Source organism: Vulpes vulpes, chromosome 3 (genome assembly GCF_048418805.1).
Source record: "Vulpes vulpes isolate BD-2025 chromosome 3, VulVul3, whole genome shotgun sequence".
Lineage (NCBI taxonomy): Eukaryota > Metazoa > Chordata > Mammalia > Carnivora > Canidae > Vulpes > Vulpes vulpes.
In genome coordinates, this window is record NC_132782.1 from 5,316,818 (window position 1) to 5,336,238 (window position 19,421).

Sequence of the window (19,421 nt, forward strand, 5' to 3'; positions counted from 1 at the left end):
TCACCATACTAGTCTAGTTAAGGAATTTCTTAATGGCATAAGATGTTAGAGAAGATATTGAATAAAGGCTTTATGCCTTAACTCAGTATCTGAATATTAAAGAACAACTCCATTTATTTACCCACCATCCCCATACTGTTTTTTGGCATTGATATTTTGATATCTGCAAGCTGGCTATATAAAGAAATTATGCGTTTTAATTTTGTGAGAGTCATGAGAGCCCCTAAATTTGCTAAAATTGCTTGTTCTAAAATTTAAGCAATAGAAAATAGGGCATATGATAGTAGCATATGCTCTTCTCTAAGTCATTTGTTATGAAAGGTGCTTCAGCCACTGCTTTCTTCTTGTGATTTTGTATATAAAATTGGATCCTCTTAAATGAAGATTAAGAAGAATGAACAAAAAAATGACGAAGCAGAGCTATTGAGAAAAGAATATGATCAGATGATGAAAGAAAGATGAATTATTAACTGAGTGGTATAACATCATATAATGCTAACAACTTAGTTAAAATGGAATCCAAGACATCTATCTATGGTCCAAATTGCTTCATTTTTTCTTCTACTTAGAAATTGAAAATACATTCCCAAATTTTTGGCAAGTAATCCTCAGAGGAGAACATGGTGCATTTTTTAAATGTATATTTTTACTTTATAATGGCTAATTCTTTAAAAACAGCTTGACAGTTTTCACAGCATTTAGCATCTTATTCATATACTCATACCAGCTCCTATGTGATGTGGGTGTTACCCCATTTAACAGATGATTAAACTGGGGTTTATAAATGTTAAAGTGATTGGTCCAATATTATACAGCTAGCAAGTGATAGAGCCTAGATTCAGATGTAGGTTGGACTCCAAATCCTATAATCCTTCCATCTTTGTTTCTGAAATCATATGCCTTTAAAGAAGCTTACAAGCCTTTAAACTCTAGGGTCTGGGTTGGCAAGCTGTGGTCCATAGGCCAAATCTGGCCCTCCACCTGTTTTTTGTTTGTTTATAGCTTACAAGTAAAGAATTTGTTTTTACATTTTTTAGCAGTTTAAAAATAATCAGAAGAATATTTTGTGACACTTGAAAATTAGATGAAGTTCAAATTTCAATGTCCATAAATAAAAACAACCAGACTCATTTTATGTTACTTTCCATGGCTGCTGTCGTACTACCAGGACAGTGGTGGCTAGTTGTGACAGAGACCTAGCTTACAGTCCACAAAGCCTAAAATATTACTATTTAGCCCCCCCACACACTTTTTTTTTTTAAGATTTGTTTATTTGAGAGAGGGAGAGCTTGGGGAGGGGAAGAGGGATAGGGAGAATCCTGAAGAGACTCCCCACTGAGCAAGGTGCCCCATGTAGGGCTCTGTCCTAAGATCATGACCTGAGCTGAATGAAACCAAGTCAGCCTCTCAACCGACTGAGCCACTCAGGAGTCCCTATCGACCCCTTTATAGAAACTCCTGCTCTAGGATATTAGTATCAAAATCTGTGATTAGTAGAAGTTTTTTGTGGAACATGAAAATTCCTTAAAGCTTTCATACACCTTAGATCTTTTGATGGTCCCAACAGCTAGTGAGGCAGATGGTGTTTGCCTTCTTGTACCAGGCAACCAGGAAATGGATGCCAAGTCACATGGTCTCATCAGCACCACACAGCTTTCCATGTTCACTAGCTTTCTAGGTACTTAATTTTATTTGGCATCTTGAAATAGGGGTTTATTTTGATATTTCAGCTTGAATGTTATAATCCGATTTCTCATTGTCAAAAAGAAACTTCATGTCAGATTTTGTCCATTCTGCTCCTTTGGCTCCCACACAGACCTCCTAAGGCCTATTGTGAAACTCATGCATTCATACTCTCCCTGTTTCTCTCCTTCCCCCTCTTCCTCCTCCCTCTCTCTTCCTTTCTGCCCACCATAGTGCCTGCCACGTAGTAGGCACTCAAAGTTTAAATGAATGAATGTTTAACCATTCATTCTTTTAAATTATAGAAGGAAAAGCTGTAATACTAGTTTTATCCTTGTAGATAAAGCCTTTCACTACTGAATTTTGTGAAAGTTAATAGGATCTTGACAGAAGAAACTAGTAGAAAAAAATACAAATGTGAACTTCAAGATTTTTTTTTTGTGGAATTTGACTTAAATTTGATGTAGAATTTGGGGTTTTTAAAAAATATATAGTAGCAGCCCCAAGTATCCATCAATATAAACAAAAGGTGGTATAAACATACAATAGAACACTATTCAGCCCTAAGTAGAAAAGAAATTCTGGGGATCCCTGGGTGGCGCAGCGGTTTGGCGCCTGCCTTTGGCCCAGGGCGCGATCCTGGAGACCCGGGATCGAATCCCACGTCGGGCTCCCGGTGCATGGAGCCTGCTTCTCCCTCTGCCTGTGTCTCTGCCTTTCTCTCTCTCTGTGTGACTATCATAAATAAATAAAAATTTAAAAAAAAGAAAAGAAATTCTGATGAATGCTGTAATATAGATGAAACTTTAAAACATTGTATTAGATGATATAAGCCAGTCACAAAGAACAAGTATTGTATGATTCCACCCAAGTAAGATACCTAGAGTAGTCCAATTCATAGAGACAGAAAATGAAAAAGTTATCAGGGGCTGGTTGGAAGGAAGAATTAGAAATTATTATTTAATAGTTACAGGATTTCAGTTTGGGAAAACAAAAGTTCTGGGTGTGGGTGGAGGTGATAGTTGCACAACAGTGTGAATATACTTAATGCCACTGAACTGCACACTTAAAAATTGTTAAAATGATAAATTTTTATACTATCTATATAGTATAATATTATAATAAAAAGACTATATATAATCAGCTACTTTAAAAAGCCATTTAGAATACCTATCAATTACATAATACAATAAAATGATTACTCTTTCAAACTACTAAAATTCTTAGTTTATCAAATGAAAAATTTACCATTTCGTATATAATACCTTAAATGATTTGGCCCTAAAGTTATTTAAAGTGTAAAGTGTAGCATCCTCTTTCATGTTTTATTCCAAAAATTATGTTGACATAGAGGATTGATAAAAATCATGTAATTTTGATTTTATGGCTACACTGAGAATAAATTGCTCTTTTCTTCCTTATTAGCAGTTTATGGAAGAAAATTAATTAAAACCATAGTACAAAAACAAAAACAAAAACCATAGTACAAGCTGAGAAAAGCACCTTTCCAAAGGTACCAATTCTTTATTGAAGAGTCCTGTGGAGTTTTCAAGAGAAATATATTCCGTGGAATCCATTAGATCAGTCAATTCATTATACAGCATATATTTTCAAATAAGATAATTATTATTGTTGTCATGTATTTCATGCCCTTCATGAAAACTAATTCTTAAACATTGCCGCCTTTAATAGGTGAAAATTGGAACATTTAACTAATTGTGAAAATTAGCATCTTGGTGTGGTTTTACATGAATAGACAACTCTTATTCTATTTTATTTATACAAATAATTACAAATGAATGCCCAAGCTAAGAAATTAAATATCCAGAGAAATTAAATATTCAAAAAAAGTATAAAATTAAAAGTAAGCCATCCTATAAATGTAGGTTTCCCTTTCACAACCATTAATACTTTCCTCGAAATTGTTTCTTGAGCATATGTCAAGAAAAAATTTTTCTGCATGCTCTAGCAAAAAAAATTTGTCTTTTTAAAAACAAGTGTTTGGCTCTACTTTCCTGAATAATCTTTCTTGGAGATTATTCCACATTAATGCATGTGGATTTACTTCAGTCCTTTCTAGCAATTGCATGCAGTCCTGTTAATATAGATGTATGTAATATATTTAATCAATTCCTCATTGATAGGTGTTAGATTGTTTCCAGTTTTATTTGATTGGTTGGTCTGTGTACTTTTCCAAGTATGTCCAGAATTTCAGCCTTTGAGCTGGTGGACCAATAGGTTGTGGCATTTTTAAGTTTTTTTTAGATATTCTTAAATTATCCTCTCAGAGTTTGCACCAATTCACATTCTCACAGCACCTTTTCTCCACACCCTTACCAGTGCTGTGCACTGTGAAATCTGCTAAGTCCTGTTACTCATTGTTAAAATGGGCACTTACAGGTCATCAGAATATTATTGAACCCCTTAGAGTACCTTGATAGCTTCATAAAAGTAAATATAACTGTTCTCCTTTCAATCAGAACACCATTTTCAGAACATAGTTAAACAGGATCTGCCCTGGTAGTATCCAAACAATACTCCTCTCTCCCTTTCTTTTTCTTTTCTTCCTTTTCTTTTCTCTTTCTTATTTTACAAACAGTGAGTGAGCAGAGGGTGGAGCAGAGGGAAAGAGACTCTTTTTTTTTTTTTTTTTTTTTTTTTATGATAGTCACACAGAGAGAGAGAGAGAGAGAGAGAGAGAGAGAGGCAGAGACACAGGCAGAGGGAGAAGCAGGCTCCATGCACTGGAAGCCCGACGTGGGATTCGACCCCGGGTCTCCAGGATCGTGCCCTGGGCCAAACGCAGGCACTAAACCACTGCGCCACCCAGGGATCCTAGGGAAAGAGACTCTTAAGCACACTCCATGCTGATCATGAAGCCTGACACAGGGCTCCATCCCACAAACCTGAGTTCATTAAATGAACTGAAATCAAGAGCAGGACACTCAACCAGGCACCCAGGCCCCCCAACAATACTTTATTTCTTTAGCCCTCTTTTCTTTCTTAATTTTCTGAATTAGATTTTAATTAAAGAAGTCCTATGCTAGTTGTAAAAATGAAATAATGTAGAGAGATAAAATAAAAACGTAAATAATCTCTCAGTCCCCTTCTCAATCAACCCCTCCTAAAGTTACAGATTTTACTGACCTGCTGCATTTTGATCACACTTTTCTCCCTGCTCAGACAAACTCATGGAGTATCTTTTATTATTTTAGTGTGTTTTACTCAGTTCTCCAATTGGCTTTTTCTCTTAATCATGTGTAGTGGTTTTTCTGAGGGAGCAGATAAAGGTTCAGCTTATTCTTTTTAATAACTACAGATTAGTCATTATATGTAGTGTGGAGATTCCGTAGTTTGTTAAAGTATTGCCATGTAGATGGACGTTCAAATTGTTTCTTACAGTGCTGCGCTTAATATTTCATATATATGGTTGCTTTTCTTTCTGTAGGGTAGATATCCAGGAGTTGAATTGCAAAGTCATGGGGAATATGTATTTTTAATTTTAGTAGATGTTATCTGGTTGTTTTCCAAAAGGGTTGTAGCAAATCACACTAACATGGCTCTTCCCCAGCCCTGGATGTTACCACTTTTTAAAATGTTTGCTTACATGGGGGCACCTGGGTGGCTCAGTGGGTTGGCCTCTGACTCTTGGTTTTGCCTGGGACCATGATCTCATGGGCGGTGGGATCAAGCCCCCTGTAGGGCTCTGCACTCAACATAGAGTCTCCTTGAAGATTCTCTCCCTCTGCCCCTCACCTCACTTGCACTCACATGTGCATGCATTCGATCTCTCAGATGAAGAAATAAATCTTTTTCTTTAAGTATTTGCTAATATGATGAAAATGACATCTCATTGTTTTTTGATTTTCTCCTTATGAATGAAATGAGCAACTTTGTCTAATATTTTAATTAGCATTTATGTTTCATCTTAGGCCACTTGTTTTGTTTTGGGTTTTGTTGTGTCTTTTTTTTTTTTTTTTTAGATTTTATTTATTCATGAGAGATACACAGAAAGGCAGAGGGAGAAGCAGGATCCATGCAGGGAGCCCAGTGTGAGACTCGATCCCGGGACTCCGAGATTACACCTTGAACCAAAGGCAGACTCTCAACCACTGAGCCACCCAGGTGTCCCTGGCTGCTTGTTTGATACCCTTTGCCTATTTTTATTGTATATTTTGTAAAATTTGTTTATATGAGATTTTAAATGTCTGTTATGTGTTACAAATATTATTTCTCTCTTTTCTGGTCACGTTGACTTTGCATGATATTTTGGCATATGAAGTTTTATTTTTATGTAGTTAAATATGCCTATTTTGTCCCTTATGATTTCAGGGTTGCTTGTCTTCTTATGGAGGTCTCTATCATCCTAAGGTTATGAACATTTTTTCCTAGTTCATCTTTACATAATTGGGAGTTTTTCTTATTGATTATAGGACTTACATATGTGCATGTGTTGCAGGCACATGTGATTCAAGGTAGTAATCTAGCTTTGTTTTCTCTAATTATACCAGCAGTTTTTTTCTCATTGAATGAAATTCTACCTTTGTCATAATTAGGAAGTTCCCACATATACTAGCATCTGGCTCTTTAATTCTGATTACATTCCAGGGCTTTATTTGATTTGGGAAGAAAGTTTTGAAACAGGAAAACCTATTACAGTTCTAAATACAACCTACAGGAACAGAAAAGGAAACAACCTCAATTTTTTCAGTTTCCTATAATGGAAGGAGCAAGAATTTAACCATTCTTGTTCTTCACTTATTAATTATATCACCTTGAGCAAGTCCTTTATTTTGCCTCTCCCAACATAAGATTGCTCAACTCAATAGTGGCCTATACTTTTTTAAGGATTAAAGAAGATATGTAGAGTGCCTGACCCACAGTTGACATTCTTCAGTGATACCTAGCATATAATGTGTTATGATTTAATAAATAAGGAAGTAAGATACTTAGTATCAAATTGTGCCTTTTCTAAACATAAACAGATACATTTCTTCACAAGTATATGTTATTATATACAAAGAAAAAATTCTTTTTTTAAGAAAAAGAATTCTAAATATGGTAATTTAATGATTCAGATAAATATATTAATCTGAACAATAAAAATAACATATTCAAATCTGGCCCTTTTTCCTAAAAACATTTCTTGTTTATTTATTTTTTCCTAATGAGAGCCACAGAGACTTAACACAATTCAAAAGCAACAGCATGTAACTTTTTTTTTTAGGTAAGTGAGGGAAATACAGCTATTAAAGGTAACAAAAAGTAAGTGAAAATTGTGTTTATAAATGGAAGGAGCAGGATGTTTGAGGAGGAAGCAGGAGAGGCAGAGAAAGAGAGATGTTGAGATAGGAAGACGAGGAGGCACATTGTAGGCCTGGAGACAGCAGCAGGCATGAGTCTGGATGCAGACTCATTTTGGCCTCAGCCTGTGGCCAGACATGCCCTAGCTCTTTCCTAAGGCTTTCATGCTCTTTGCAGGTTAGATGTATCCTATAGTTATCAGTAATACAGTGATTTTCTTAACCTCGTTTCTCAAGAATCCCAGGATAAGTTAGGGAGGTTTCAGAAGGAAAGATCATGTTAGCGGAGCCATATGAATAAAATGTAAAACTAAAAAGTTTAGAAAGCAGAAAAAGTTGATCACCTCTTACACCTCTTGAGCCAGGTAACCATTTATTGGTTAGGGCCCAACCATTAAATATACATTTTAGTTCTACTAATTACTCACACACTTTAGCCATAAAATATTTGCAAAACAGAAAGAACAGCTATAAACAAAGCTTAGTAATGAAAAAAAGTATCATCATAAGAAAAGATCTACCTACACTGCTTGTTGTTTCCTTTTCCCATTACATTTCATTAAGTTTGTAACCAAATCTTCAATTAATCATTCTTTAAATTAGCCTTATTCCCTAGTGCTATTTATTAGACCTACCAAAGAAAGGAAGATTAAATTTAGCCTCGTTTTTGTTCCTTTTACCGTTTTTATGGTTTTTGCTATGCTTGCTATAACTAGTCCACGTGGAGGAAGTGGAAGATTGGTCATTTATTTTTCTCAGTTTTCCATTTCAGGAAATAATGATTTATTTGCATTATTATCATCTTCTGTGCAGTCAATTAACTCTCAAATGAGCAACTCACATTACGTGATATGCATCATTGGTCTTACTAATTTTGAAATATTTATGTACTAGAAAACCAGATAAATTGTTAATGTTAAGTCATTATTATCTTTCATAATTTCTTAATGAATTTTAAAGTATTGGCTAACAGAATTTTCAAGGTATTCTATTTTAAAGAAAAATTTCCTTGTGCTTTTGACATTTTGATTCTACCAAATAACTACCTGGTTGGAAAAACAGCAACAGTTATTGTCACCTGCGGTTGACACTGGCTCCGGGTATCAATTTTCCATGTTGCCTCCCTTTCTCAGTATTTACTACTAGGACTTCTCCAAGTATACATAATTTTAAGCACTAGTGAGAAACTCCTCATTTCCTCAGAGCCAAGGTAGGAAGCTCAAGAGATCAAAGAATTCAGCTGGTGGACAAAGGTGTAAGAACGAGGTGGCAGGGGGGTGGGGTGTAAGCAGTGGCATAAGTCATATTAATGGTAGTAAACCACAGTGCCACTGAAATTATGTACACATCATTTATTTTTAAAAACAAAACCTTGGGGGATCCCTGGATGGCTCAACAGGTAAGCGCCACCTTCAACCCGGGGCCTGATCTTGGAGTCCCAGGATCGAGTCCCACGTCAGGATCCCTGCAGGAGCTCCCTGTTTCTCCCTCTGCCTGTGTCTCTGCCTCCCTGTGTGTCTCTCATGAATAAATAAATAAAACTTTAAAAAAAAAAAAAACACCTTAATTTGCCCATGTCACCATGAAAAGAGGAAATTCCTGCTAGAACTAATTTGTTAAAAGAGTAGTCAACAAAATTATGGGAAACCCAGGTTCTATTCCCAGCTCTGCCCCCAAATATCCCTATAACTTTAAATAAAAGTAGAACATATTTTGTACCACTCATGACCTACATTTTAAGGACATGATCATTATTGTATTCAAAATGCTTTAAGAGCATAAAAAAGGATCAGCCATAATATATCAAGTCTGTTTCTGATACAAATACTCAGGAATTAATTAGTTTAAAGATTTATACAATAAATTATAACATACAAATGAAATGTGCTGTATGAAATCCAACCTGCTTGAATTAGCAGCGTTTTCTTGTTTTGCTTTTGCAGAGAGCTAGAAGGATACTGAGATGAATGAAATAGATTCCAATTCTTTAAGAAGAATCAAGCTTAGTATTGAGCACATGTAATGGGCCAAGCACTTGTCCAAGGGCTAAAGGGCTCTAGGCATTTAGGGGAGGGTAACATTTCAGGGTTATGAAACATGAGAAAAAGCTTTGAGCAGTATGTATAGGAAAATCATTAATAGTTCAGCCTAGTTACATGAAGGAGAGTGATAGGAAACAAAGAAAAAGTATTTGGCTGGAGGGGAGAAGGAGGACACACAACCCTTGGTCTTAAGATCTAACTCCGTTGACTTCATAAGTTATGTTATGGGTGGGGCAGGCAGGTCATGGTGCACAATGGTTAACACTATGAAATTAGGAATCAGGTTGATTTGATTTCATATTCTGGTTTTGAATGACCTAAGGCAAGTCAGCCCTCTATGGGATGAGGCCAACCCTGACTACTTTGCTGGCTGAATGGGGGAGTTAACCAAATAGTGCATTTAAAGCACTTGGCAGAGAGCCTGGAGCCCAGATAGCTCTCAGTAGAAGATTAAGATTATTGATGATTAGAATTGTGCTTTCAACAGATAGAGAAGGAAAAAATGTTAAAAGGCAAGGCCTTTCTTTGACCACCACGGTTGGGGGAAGACTGAGAGAGGGGTTACTGCTGGAGTCCAAAGTTAATGTGAGCCTGAATTAGGGGGGAATGGCAGGAATTGGAAGAGAATGGACCCAACCTATGTCAGAGAAGCGGAGTGACAGGATTTGAGAAAGCATTTATTATGAGAAGTATGGGGAGTAAGAGAAAGGAAGGAAATGGTGCAAACACTTATGATTTGAGCCTGGGTGAGAGGGGAAGGGTGGCTCCATTAGGACACTGGTCCTTGAAAATCTGCGTGCATGAGAATCTCCTGGAGGAATTGTTCAAGTACAGATGGCTGGGCCCCACCCCTTCTGATCCAAAGAAGTTTCCAGGTAGTATGGGTGCTAATGCTGCTGGTTCAGGGCACACACTTTGAGAACCACTGCAGTAGAGGAAAAACACAAGAGGCCAAGTGGAGGACACATCTTTAGGTATAGTCACTTCTTGAGATTTTAATAGTTATTCCTTGGAAAAGAAAAAGTGTGCTTAGTTTCAGTAAATCAAAGAATTGCTAGGTTATACAAAGGTAAGCTGATTTCCTATGGGTAGACTTCTCAGAATTTTGAATATGCTAGTGTTGCCATGAATACCCAAGAATTAGAATCTTCTGGGCAGCATTTCCCAAACCTTGTTGACCTGGAATCTCTTCCTTTCAGGGCATATTTTATGAGACACTAATGTTCTCAGAACACAGTTTAGGAAAGGCAGTATTAATTGTTTAATTCTTTTTAATTTTGAGTTTCCTTTTAGCAAAGGGAGCTAGCCAGTGCAAAGGAGATGGATATGTTATGCCTAGCATTTCTATAATTATGTACGATTTAGGGACTGCCAAGTAGACCTTATAAATGATTTGTCAGTTATTAAACTGTTATAGGAAGTCAGGACGTGGGACGCCTGGGTGGCTCAGTGGTTGAGTGTCTGCCTTCAGCTCAGAGCGTGATCCCAGACTCCCGGGATCAAGTCCCACATCGGACTCCCTGCATGGAGCCTGCTTCTCCTTCTGCCTATACCTCTGCCTCTTTCTCGGTGTTTCTCATGAATAAATGAATAAAATCTTTAAAAAAAAAAAATTAGAAACTCATGACAGTTAATCTCCTCTACATTACTGACTTGGTAATTTTGAGGCTGAGAAGTTCAAGGACCCTTTAAAAATGTGGCTCCTTTGCTTTTAGTACCAGCCTAGATTAAAGAACAGCATTCAGGATGTTTTTGAGGCTTTCTTATTTGCTCTTAAATAATAATTTTTAAAATAGTTCCCTAGGCTTGGCTCAAGACTCTCAAAGGTATGATTATGACCATAATTTGCTCATATTTTAAACATGAGAAAGAGGGAAAAAATGCTATAGTATGTCCTGAGAGCTGGACCTATCCAGCACAAACCTATATGTACTTTAAAAATCTAACATATTATTTGGTGACAGTCTCTTAGTGATACAAAACTCTTCCTTTCAGCATACTAAGGCAGAAAAGTAAAAATTTTTTTGGAAGATTTTTAAACAAAATTGATTGAAATAAAAATGCTTTCTTGCTTAGCCACTGATTGCACCACTAATAACCATGTCCATTTTCTTCTTTCAGTATAACCAGTATTCAGGACTTTCCTGCTGAGATTTATGGGCATGGCATGTTACCCCCGTGTTGTACATATTCTGATGTGAAATGATTTTTAGTACGCAGATGAACCTCTTTAAAAATTATTATGTATTTTAATTTATATTAAGAAAATTATAAAAAGCCTTAGAAAAGAAATTATAAAAAGCATTAATAAGTGAAATATTGTGTTTTCAAAATAAGTCAATTTAAAGAAAAATAGTTGGCAAAAGATAGTATAGGTCAAAAGGGAAGAAACAGAGATTGATAAGAAGGGAGAAAGGTAGAGATTTCACTTCCAGTGAGCATCAGAAACAGATGGATATGTTAAAGAACCAACTAGAAGTCTCAGAAATGGAAAATATTATCATTAGAAAACAAGTAAAATCAATGAGAAAAACCCTTAACAGGGCACACAGAGAAACAGTGAATTGAAGGTAATACTGAGAAATTTCCCCTGAATATAGCTCTGAGAAATTAAGAGAGAATATGAAAAATTTGTTTAGACTCTCGTCCTTTCCCTGAAGAAAATAAATATGCTGAGTAAAATGTTTGCATTTTTTTAAAAGCAGGGCTAAGCTGGAAAGAAAATAAAGAATTCACAGAGATCAAAACTGAAATGAAAGTGGGAATCTGTAAGTAAGCAGTGAGTAAACCTTTTACCTCGAAGGTACCTGTCCAATCTAGGTGAGCTTGAGCATGCCATTTGATAGCTACATGCTACGTGCCATTTGAGGGCTGTCCAAAGTGGGGATTCTAATGGGAAATCCCTTGCCCAAAGCTAAAACTTGGCCAAACTACATTAGTAGAAGGGTAATAAGAAACCTATCCCACAGAAAAGGACAAGCCTCAGTGCTGGAAGTAGGGAAACATCCTTCCCCTGAGAATTTATGATACTTAAGATTTTCAAAAATCAGAATAGCCAACAAACATACAAAAAGATGTTGGCTATCAGGGAAATACAAATTAAAACAAATGCAAGGTAGGTTCCCATATTTATCAGATTACCAAAAAGAGAACTGGGGATTTAAGCCCCCAAATGCAAATTGATATCCATGAGAATATGGAGAAACTGGAACTCTCTCATATACTGCTAGCTGGAATATAAATTGGTACAACTGCTTGGGAAAATAACTGTGGCAGTCATTATCCAGTATCTCACAGAATTTAAAAATTAAGAGTGAGAGAAAATTTCTTTACAGAAAAGGAGACCAAAAAACAATACTATCATAGGTTGAGTTCTCATTGAGATGGAGTTTGGGGTGCAGAGTATTAATTGCAAATTGACACCTGTGGAGGAGAAGGGAAGGAAAAGCAGGATTGGGTGGAGTTCAAATAAAATACTCTGCAGGCTGGCCCAGCCCCCAGCTCGGGGGAAGGGTTGGGAAGCACGGGAGCAAATCTGGGCTCCGCCTTTGTACACCCACCTCCATCAGTGTCTGGCTGCAACCTGCCCAGAGGGCTTGTCCTTGAACCAGGCAGTTTTCTGCAGCTGAGTCACCCCTGAAGTGACTGATAGCAGAGGCAGCAAGTCCTGCCTCAGGCTCCCTGCCCAGCTCGGTCCACCATACAAAGCATGTTTTCTTCTATTCCCTTGGCTCGCTGTCAGAGAATATTTATCAGTGTATTTACTGAGAGATGAGGTAAACATAAAGAAAAGCTTTCAAACACATGAGAACAGACTTCATTTTATAGCATATTAGTAGCCTTGACTTCCTTTCTAAGTTTGTTTATGGTCTTGTGTGCCAGAATTTAAGAGGAAGTTGTCATATGCTAAATCATTGGCAAACGCTTTTAATATTATTTTCCTCATTGACTCAAAGGAGAACAAATACTGGGTCCCCTTATAATTCAGATGCCCAGTTTGGGATACTGATTTCAGGATTAGCCTTCACAATGTAAGTTCAGATGATAAAATGCGAAGTTTAAAGTTATAGGTGGTATCTCTGTGTGGTCATCTTAATGAATGTTATCTTAGAAATGATGAGGTGTGTTTTTATATGACTGTGTAATACTGTCTTCATCAGGCAGTCTAAGAAGCTGGAAGAAACAGAGTTGTCAAATATTTATATCCTGCTCCCCCATCTTGGTGCTAGTCCCATACGGCTGTTCAATTTATATTCTATAGGTGTAATATTAATAATTTTGCAACAGAGCACACATACATTCTACTTGTAAATATTCACAGGTTTTAGGTAACCTTTACAAATTTCGTGCTTTATATCTTCCTGATGTTCTGGTTTCAGGACTTTAGTGACATCCTGCTTATGAAAAGTGTGAACAAATAATGGGCAGAATGATTCTGATAAAAGTAGCTGGTGATGTTCAATATTCTAGGTCCATGACCAGTAGTGATATAATGTGGACTTTACTCAGTAAAATGAGTATGAATGAGTATGAAATGTATGAATGTTGAAGTAATCACCCAACTTTCTTTCTTTTTTTTTTTTTTTGCTTTTATTTATTTATTTATTTGAGAGAGAGAAAGCAGAGGCAGCGGGAGAGGAGGGGCAGAAGGAAAAGCAGGCTCTCCACTGAGCAGTGAGCCTGATACAGAGCTCCATGCCAGGACCAGGCTCTGTCCCAGGATCCTGGGATCATGACCTGAGTTGAAGGCAGATGCTTCACCGACTGAGCCACCCAGGCACCCTAGAATCACTCAACTTTTAAATGAAAAATGTTGTTACATCATGGGTACATAGGTTCTCCTATCAACTCAGCTACTGTAAATGGTTTCTGTAGGTGCTTCTGTCAAGATTTCTAGTTGCAAGAAACAGAGACTGACATGACTAATTAGGCAGAAAAAGGCATTTATTAAGCAAGTATTTGTGAATTCCCACATTTGTTGCAAGAGCTGGAGAACAAACCTTGAGATTTAACTTCCAGAAACAGTGCCACAAAATTGGTTAGAAAAAGAAACCACCTATACTGCTACCAAGCATCAACTTAGCAGTTTGTGTGGAAGCCATATCTGTATTAGGAACTTGACCTTGACGTCTGTTGGAGGGATTGCAGCAAGAAGGTGAAAGAGAGAAAATAAGCTTCCTGTTTTCTGATGTCAGAGTCTTAGCTTCAGCATCTCAGTCGCAGTCTGACATCTTCTTGGCAGAGCCAAAGTCACCATATCCCTGCTTCTGAGGGAAGGAATTATGGAACAATAAGTTCCAGTTTCTGCCTTCAAGGGGGAAATTTCCCAATTACTTCCTTGAAAGGATGCTTAAAAGGTCATAGGCAGCCAGAACATAATAAAAATCCACTGAAATGGAATTTTTTGTATGAATGAAAATTTTTTTATGTTCTAATTTGAAATATACTTTAATCCTACCCTGGTAACTTTTGGCCACCCCAAAATGAAGAAAACACAGCAGCCCTCCATCCCTGGTAGCCACTGAACTCAGAACACAAAGGTAATGTGATGGCTCTGAGAATATATTTGAATTCACAGATGGTCCCTTTCTGGCCCAGCATGATACAAGCAACCAGTCTTCTGGGATTGAGTGTATAACAAACAATTGAGTAAAATAATTGAAAGAATGGAAGTGTGTCACAGAAATATGATGCTGTTTAAGGGCAAAGAAAGACCAAATGTGAGATAAGCATAATACTATTTGCTCTTAAAATCAGTTATCTTAGCGTAATACTGAATGTTGCACAGTTATTATCTATCTAGTCTTTCGTTGGTAAACATTTTTTTTCTCCCGTTGGTAAGCATTTATCAAGAACAGAGGTCTAGGAAATGTTAAGCAGGGGTAGGCAGCGTCCCACTTTGATCATGTTGTACAGCATTACTGAGCCAACTATTATTCATTCAGGCCATGCCCTATATACGCACACCACCTGGGCTCATTAGAAAAGTATTCTCAGTATCAGAAAGCATTAAGGAGTTCAGGGACTGTATCTTAAAAATTATTCTAAGAATAGTTTGTAGAATTTACAGAGCCAGTATTGTCAAGAAATAAATAGCATGTTTGCCTGACTCCACAGGGAGCTAATACACTTCAATTAAATTGTTTTCAATTTTGGCAAACAAATAGCACATATTGTCATAAATAATATTTAAGATAGTTTTATTTCTGACTAGTTTCTAGGTTTAGGGTTCATATGTGCGGTATTTTTGACTTAGCAGTCATTGTCCAATTAAACTACTTAGAGTTCATCATTTACTTTGAGTAGATTTGTAAGGAGATGATATGGTACAGGGGAGCTTGAGGTATTATTGAGTGTTACTTGTGGCTTAAAGCCTTTGCAGTATACTTCATTTGATCTATAGATGTTTTAGATATAGATGTTTATAGATAGCATAGCATACTTCCTATTTATTAAAATCTCGTCAAGATAACAATGAGATAAGTACAAATAAAGTTAAAGCATCTTCTATGATAGAATTTCCTTGCCTTCATAATGCAGCATAGAATGAATAAGATAATTTCTTTAGACCTCACAGCTTTTAAATACAATTTTAAATTCTATATTATGGCTCAGACTTCATTTTTTTCTCCCCTTCACAATGACACATGAACAATGAAGATGTTATTTCCTAACAATAGAAAAATTTTTTGTTTATATTGCAGATTAATATAGCAAGACTTTTTCTGTAGGGTTGGAATGATTTTTTTTTCTTAACGATTAAAAGGCTCTGTGTGAAATATAAAGTGATCTCATCATGGGAATTTACATTTTTTCAATATAGTCGGAAGAACATAAAAATTAGCTCTTGAGGCTGAAGAGCTTATGTTGGTTGGTGGGCACCTGATGTAGACACATCAAGGATTCTGCAGACCTTATATTTAATACAGCACTGTAGCAGAAGTACTATTTGCAAACCTCAGAAGAACAAACAAAGCAAATATCTTTCCCATATCAAGCAAAGGCTAATATGCTAGTGCCTTTAAGTTTGAAAAAGGTACGTATGAATCAGTAGGTTATGTAGGTCAATAATTCCACCGAAAACTTTTTAATTTCACAAAGCCACACCATATATAGTGCTGTGTAATGGGTATGTTCCTGTTTCCTATGACATACATTCATGTATATATCTGTCTTGGTGCCTTATATGCCTTTTATTTCCTTGAATCACAGGAGCTTCAGTTTCAGCGACTCACCCGAGAACTGGAAGTGGAAAGGCAGATCGTTGCCAGTCAGCTAGAGAGATGTAGGCTTGGAGCAGAATCACCGAGTATCGCCAGCACCAGGTACAGAGCTGATGGCTCTATCTTTTTACATGCCTTCGTGTTACATGCCTTATTAAGTTATCCTGGGTGCAGCAAATGATTCTGTTGGTGTTGTCAACTGTTAACTTGCCTTTCTGAATTTGACACCAAAAATGTCAATTTATTCAAATTTGAGAAACCTCTTGCAATATTATCATTCATCCTGTGCTTGAAGTATTTTTTATGGCATTGGGAAGTTTCTGTATGCTACCTTTAGAAATTTGATTTCTCATATGTAGACATAGTAAATGATGTTTTTCACATCATTTACTACTATGTTTTGATGTTTTTCAAATCGTTAATTACTAATAACATTTAAGCAGCTTTTAAAAATGTCTTCAGTTGACCTTGAGTTTTTCTAGAACTCTGTAAAAATGCTATACAAAGTAATTACTATATGTATTCATATGTATATATGAATTCATATGTATATACATATGAATTCATATGTATATATGTATAATTCAATGTATTCATATACTAAATTCAAAACCAATATATTACTGAAAAAACTATATTTAATCAGAATTATTGTTTTGTGTTAAAATAGCCTCTTAAGTTATTTAAAAACATTATTATTATAAAAAATTACTGCCATGTTACCAAATGGTGAAATCACTGCTGATCCTATTTGTGGATTTCTTTCTTGTTAATTACATATTCTAGTAAAGCCAACCATAAAATATCTTCTATTGCTTGCATTTTTAAGTTTGGTTTCTTTACTCCTGTGTAGGTATGTGCCAACAGTAACTTGTCTCTTAAGTCATTTCTAACATCATTATTGTTCTGCTTGTCAGTATTGCCTATTTCTCTTAGCCAAGAAAGTCTTCTTAGTGAATAGAGTGCTGTCTGTAGTTCCTCCTTCCTGGCTAATTATTGCTATGGATTTAAAAATATTAGGCTAATAAGTTGTGTTCTTGTGAATGTTTTCATCTCTGACCCTGAAGAGTTGTGCATATTGATGTGTTATTAAGACATAAAGTATTCAAATAAGATTAATAAAACTTCTAAAACACAAATATCAAGCCATGTGATCATTTTTTAGTTATCCAAGCAGGTTTTTTTTTTTTTTAACAGGAAGGGAAATTGTAAGCAAAGAGTAAAAATGTACATCAAATATTTCAACTCTGGCTTTGTACTTAATGAAATAATTTATCAAGGAAGTCAAAATTGTTAAAATTAATGTTAATTTTATTCAGTATTTTTATTCAATATTTTTTTTAAAAACTATCTCTATCTTTAGCACCAAAAAGAAAACTCAATACTATGATATTGTATAGTTCCAAAGACAGAGACCAACAGATTTAAAAATACATAATTTTACACTAACAGAAAATTTAATTCAACACTTACCGAATTCAGTTAGGACTTTTATTCTGGCAATTTAGCTAATTAACATAGAAATTCTCTTGATAAACCCCTAGAAATACCTGATATATTGATAAAGTAAGTCTAATGGAGAGGAAAATCTCCAGGTACTAGAAATAGGGAAGAAACTGAAAGGCAGAGCCAGAAGCATTTGAGCTAACTCTGGAGGAGACCTAGGGACAATCAACTCCTCCCCCCTGGAAAGCACTAGTCTTAGATTTAATACCCATGCACATGTGAACTTAAGATTAGTATATTAGGCTCTGACCCTCAGTTGGCTGCACCCATGGGTAAACTCCAAACCACATGTGGGTTTGGAGCTCCAATGTAATTCTTCGTGTTGTTCAGGATCCCCATGTGGGAAACTGGCATCACTAAGGATGAGCTCACAATCAGATATTATAAAACTTGAGTAAAAAAAAACTCAACAATGAGTGAGAATCAATTGGCAGAAGAAGACAATTTAAAACTTCAAGAACATGCTATTCTTGGAGAAAGTCTGATTAGGTGTGTACAGGATAACAGACACAAGGATGTTCATTATAGTATTATTTGCAAAAGTAAAATATGAGAAAGAAAGTATCCATCAGGATGAAAATGGGAAATAAACTGGATAAGTGGACTCAAGAACAGTGAAAATGAAGTAATTAGATTACATGTATGAACATGAACATCTTTGCAAAACAGACCTTTTTAAAAGATTTTCTTTACTTATCTGAGAGTGAGAGAGCATGAGCAGAGAGAGGGGCAGCGGGAGTGGCTTCCCACTAAGCAGGGAGCCCAACATAGGGCTCGATCCCAGGACCCTGAGATCATGACCTGTGCTGAAGGCAGGTGCTTAACTGACTGAGCCACCCAGGGGCCCTGCAAAACAGACTTCTGAGTGAAAACCACAAATTGCAAAAGAATAAATATAGGAGGATATAATTATGAATACTTTAAAAATATATGTAGCAGCCCTGCATAATTTGTAAACAGTGTTTGGTAGTGTTCACAGATGTATGCATGTGTAGTAAAAGTATAAAAAATATTTTGGAATGACACCAATTTAAGATAGTGGTACCTCTAGGAAGAAAGGGAGGAGGAAGCTATCAGTAATTAGGCTTTAGCCAAATCTGTAACATGTTATTTAAAATTGACATCTAAAGCAAATATGACACAATAGTAACATTTGTTAAATGAGGGGAGTGGTTGATATGTGCGTGGCTATTAGATTATTTTCTGCACCTTAATTTTTAAAATATTAAATAATTTTAATTGAATTAGCTAATTCCATAGGTTTGTTTAAAAATGTTAGTAAAAGTACATGTTATATAACATTTACTCTGAGTGATTTTGGTGTTTTGTCACTGGATCTCAGGGCCTAGTGTAATGTGTGACATCTCACTGGGCTTGGTCAGTGACTTTTGTCTAAATGGATGGTTCTGCAGCAAGGGAAGCCAGGTTGACCAGAGAACAGGGGAAAGCATGCACAGAGGTATATGGGATTCCTCACTGTGGTTGTATTGAAGCACACCAAGAGGTTCAGGTACCTAGGATGTGTCCTAAAAGGACCTAATGACTTGTGAGGTTGGAAGGGTACAGCTGGCATCTGGTTGTGGAGAACTGGGGACAAATGTGATGATAAGTAACCTCCATGAGGTCTTAAAAGAGACCCGTTGAAAGTTATTTTTGGAAGTGGT

At 36.3% G+C, this 19,421-nt stretch overlaps 1 protein-coding gene across 30 annotated transcripts in view; it reads left to right on the forward strand.

The window, feature by feature from the left end:
* The window catches only part of PKP4 (plakophilin 4), a 235,546-nt gene that overhangs the window by 112,765 nt on the left and 103,360 nt on the right, over window positions 1-19,421 (forward strand). For all 30 annotated transcript variants that reach the window (XM_072751596.1, XM_072751594.1, XM_072751606.1 and 27 more), the window contains one exon: window positions 16,241-16,353. In XM_072751596.1, the coding sequence (XP_072607697.1) occupies window positions 16,241-16,353 (113 nt within the window). The remainder of the gene's footprint in view (window positions 1-16,240; window positions 16,354-19,421) is intronic.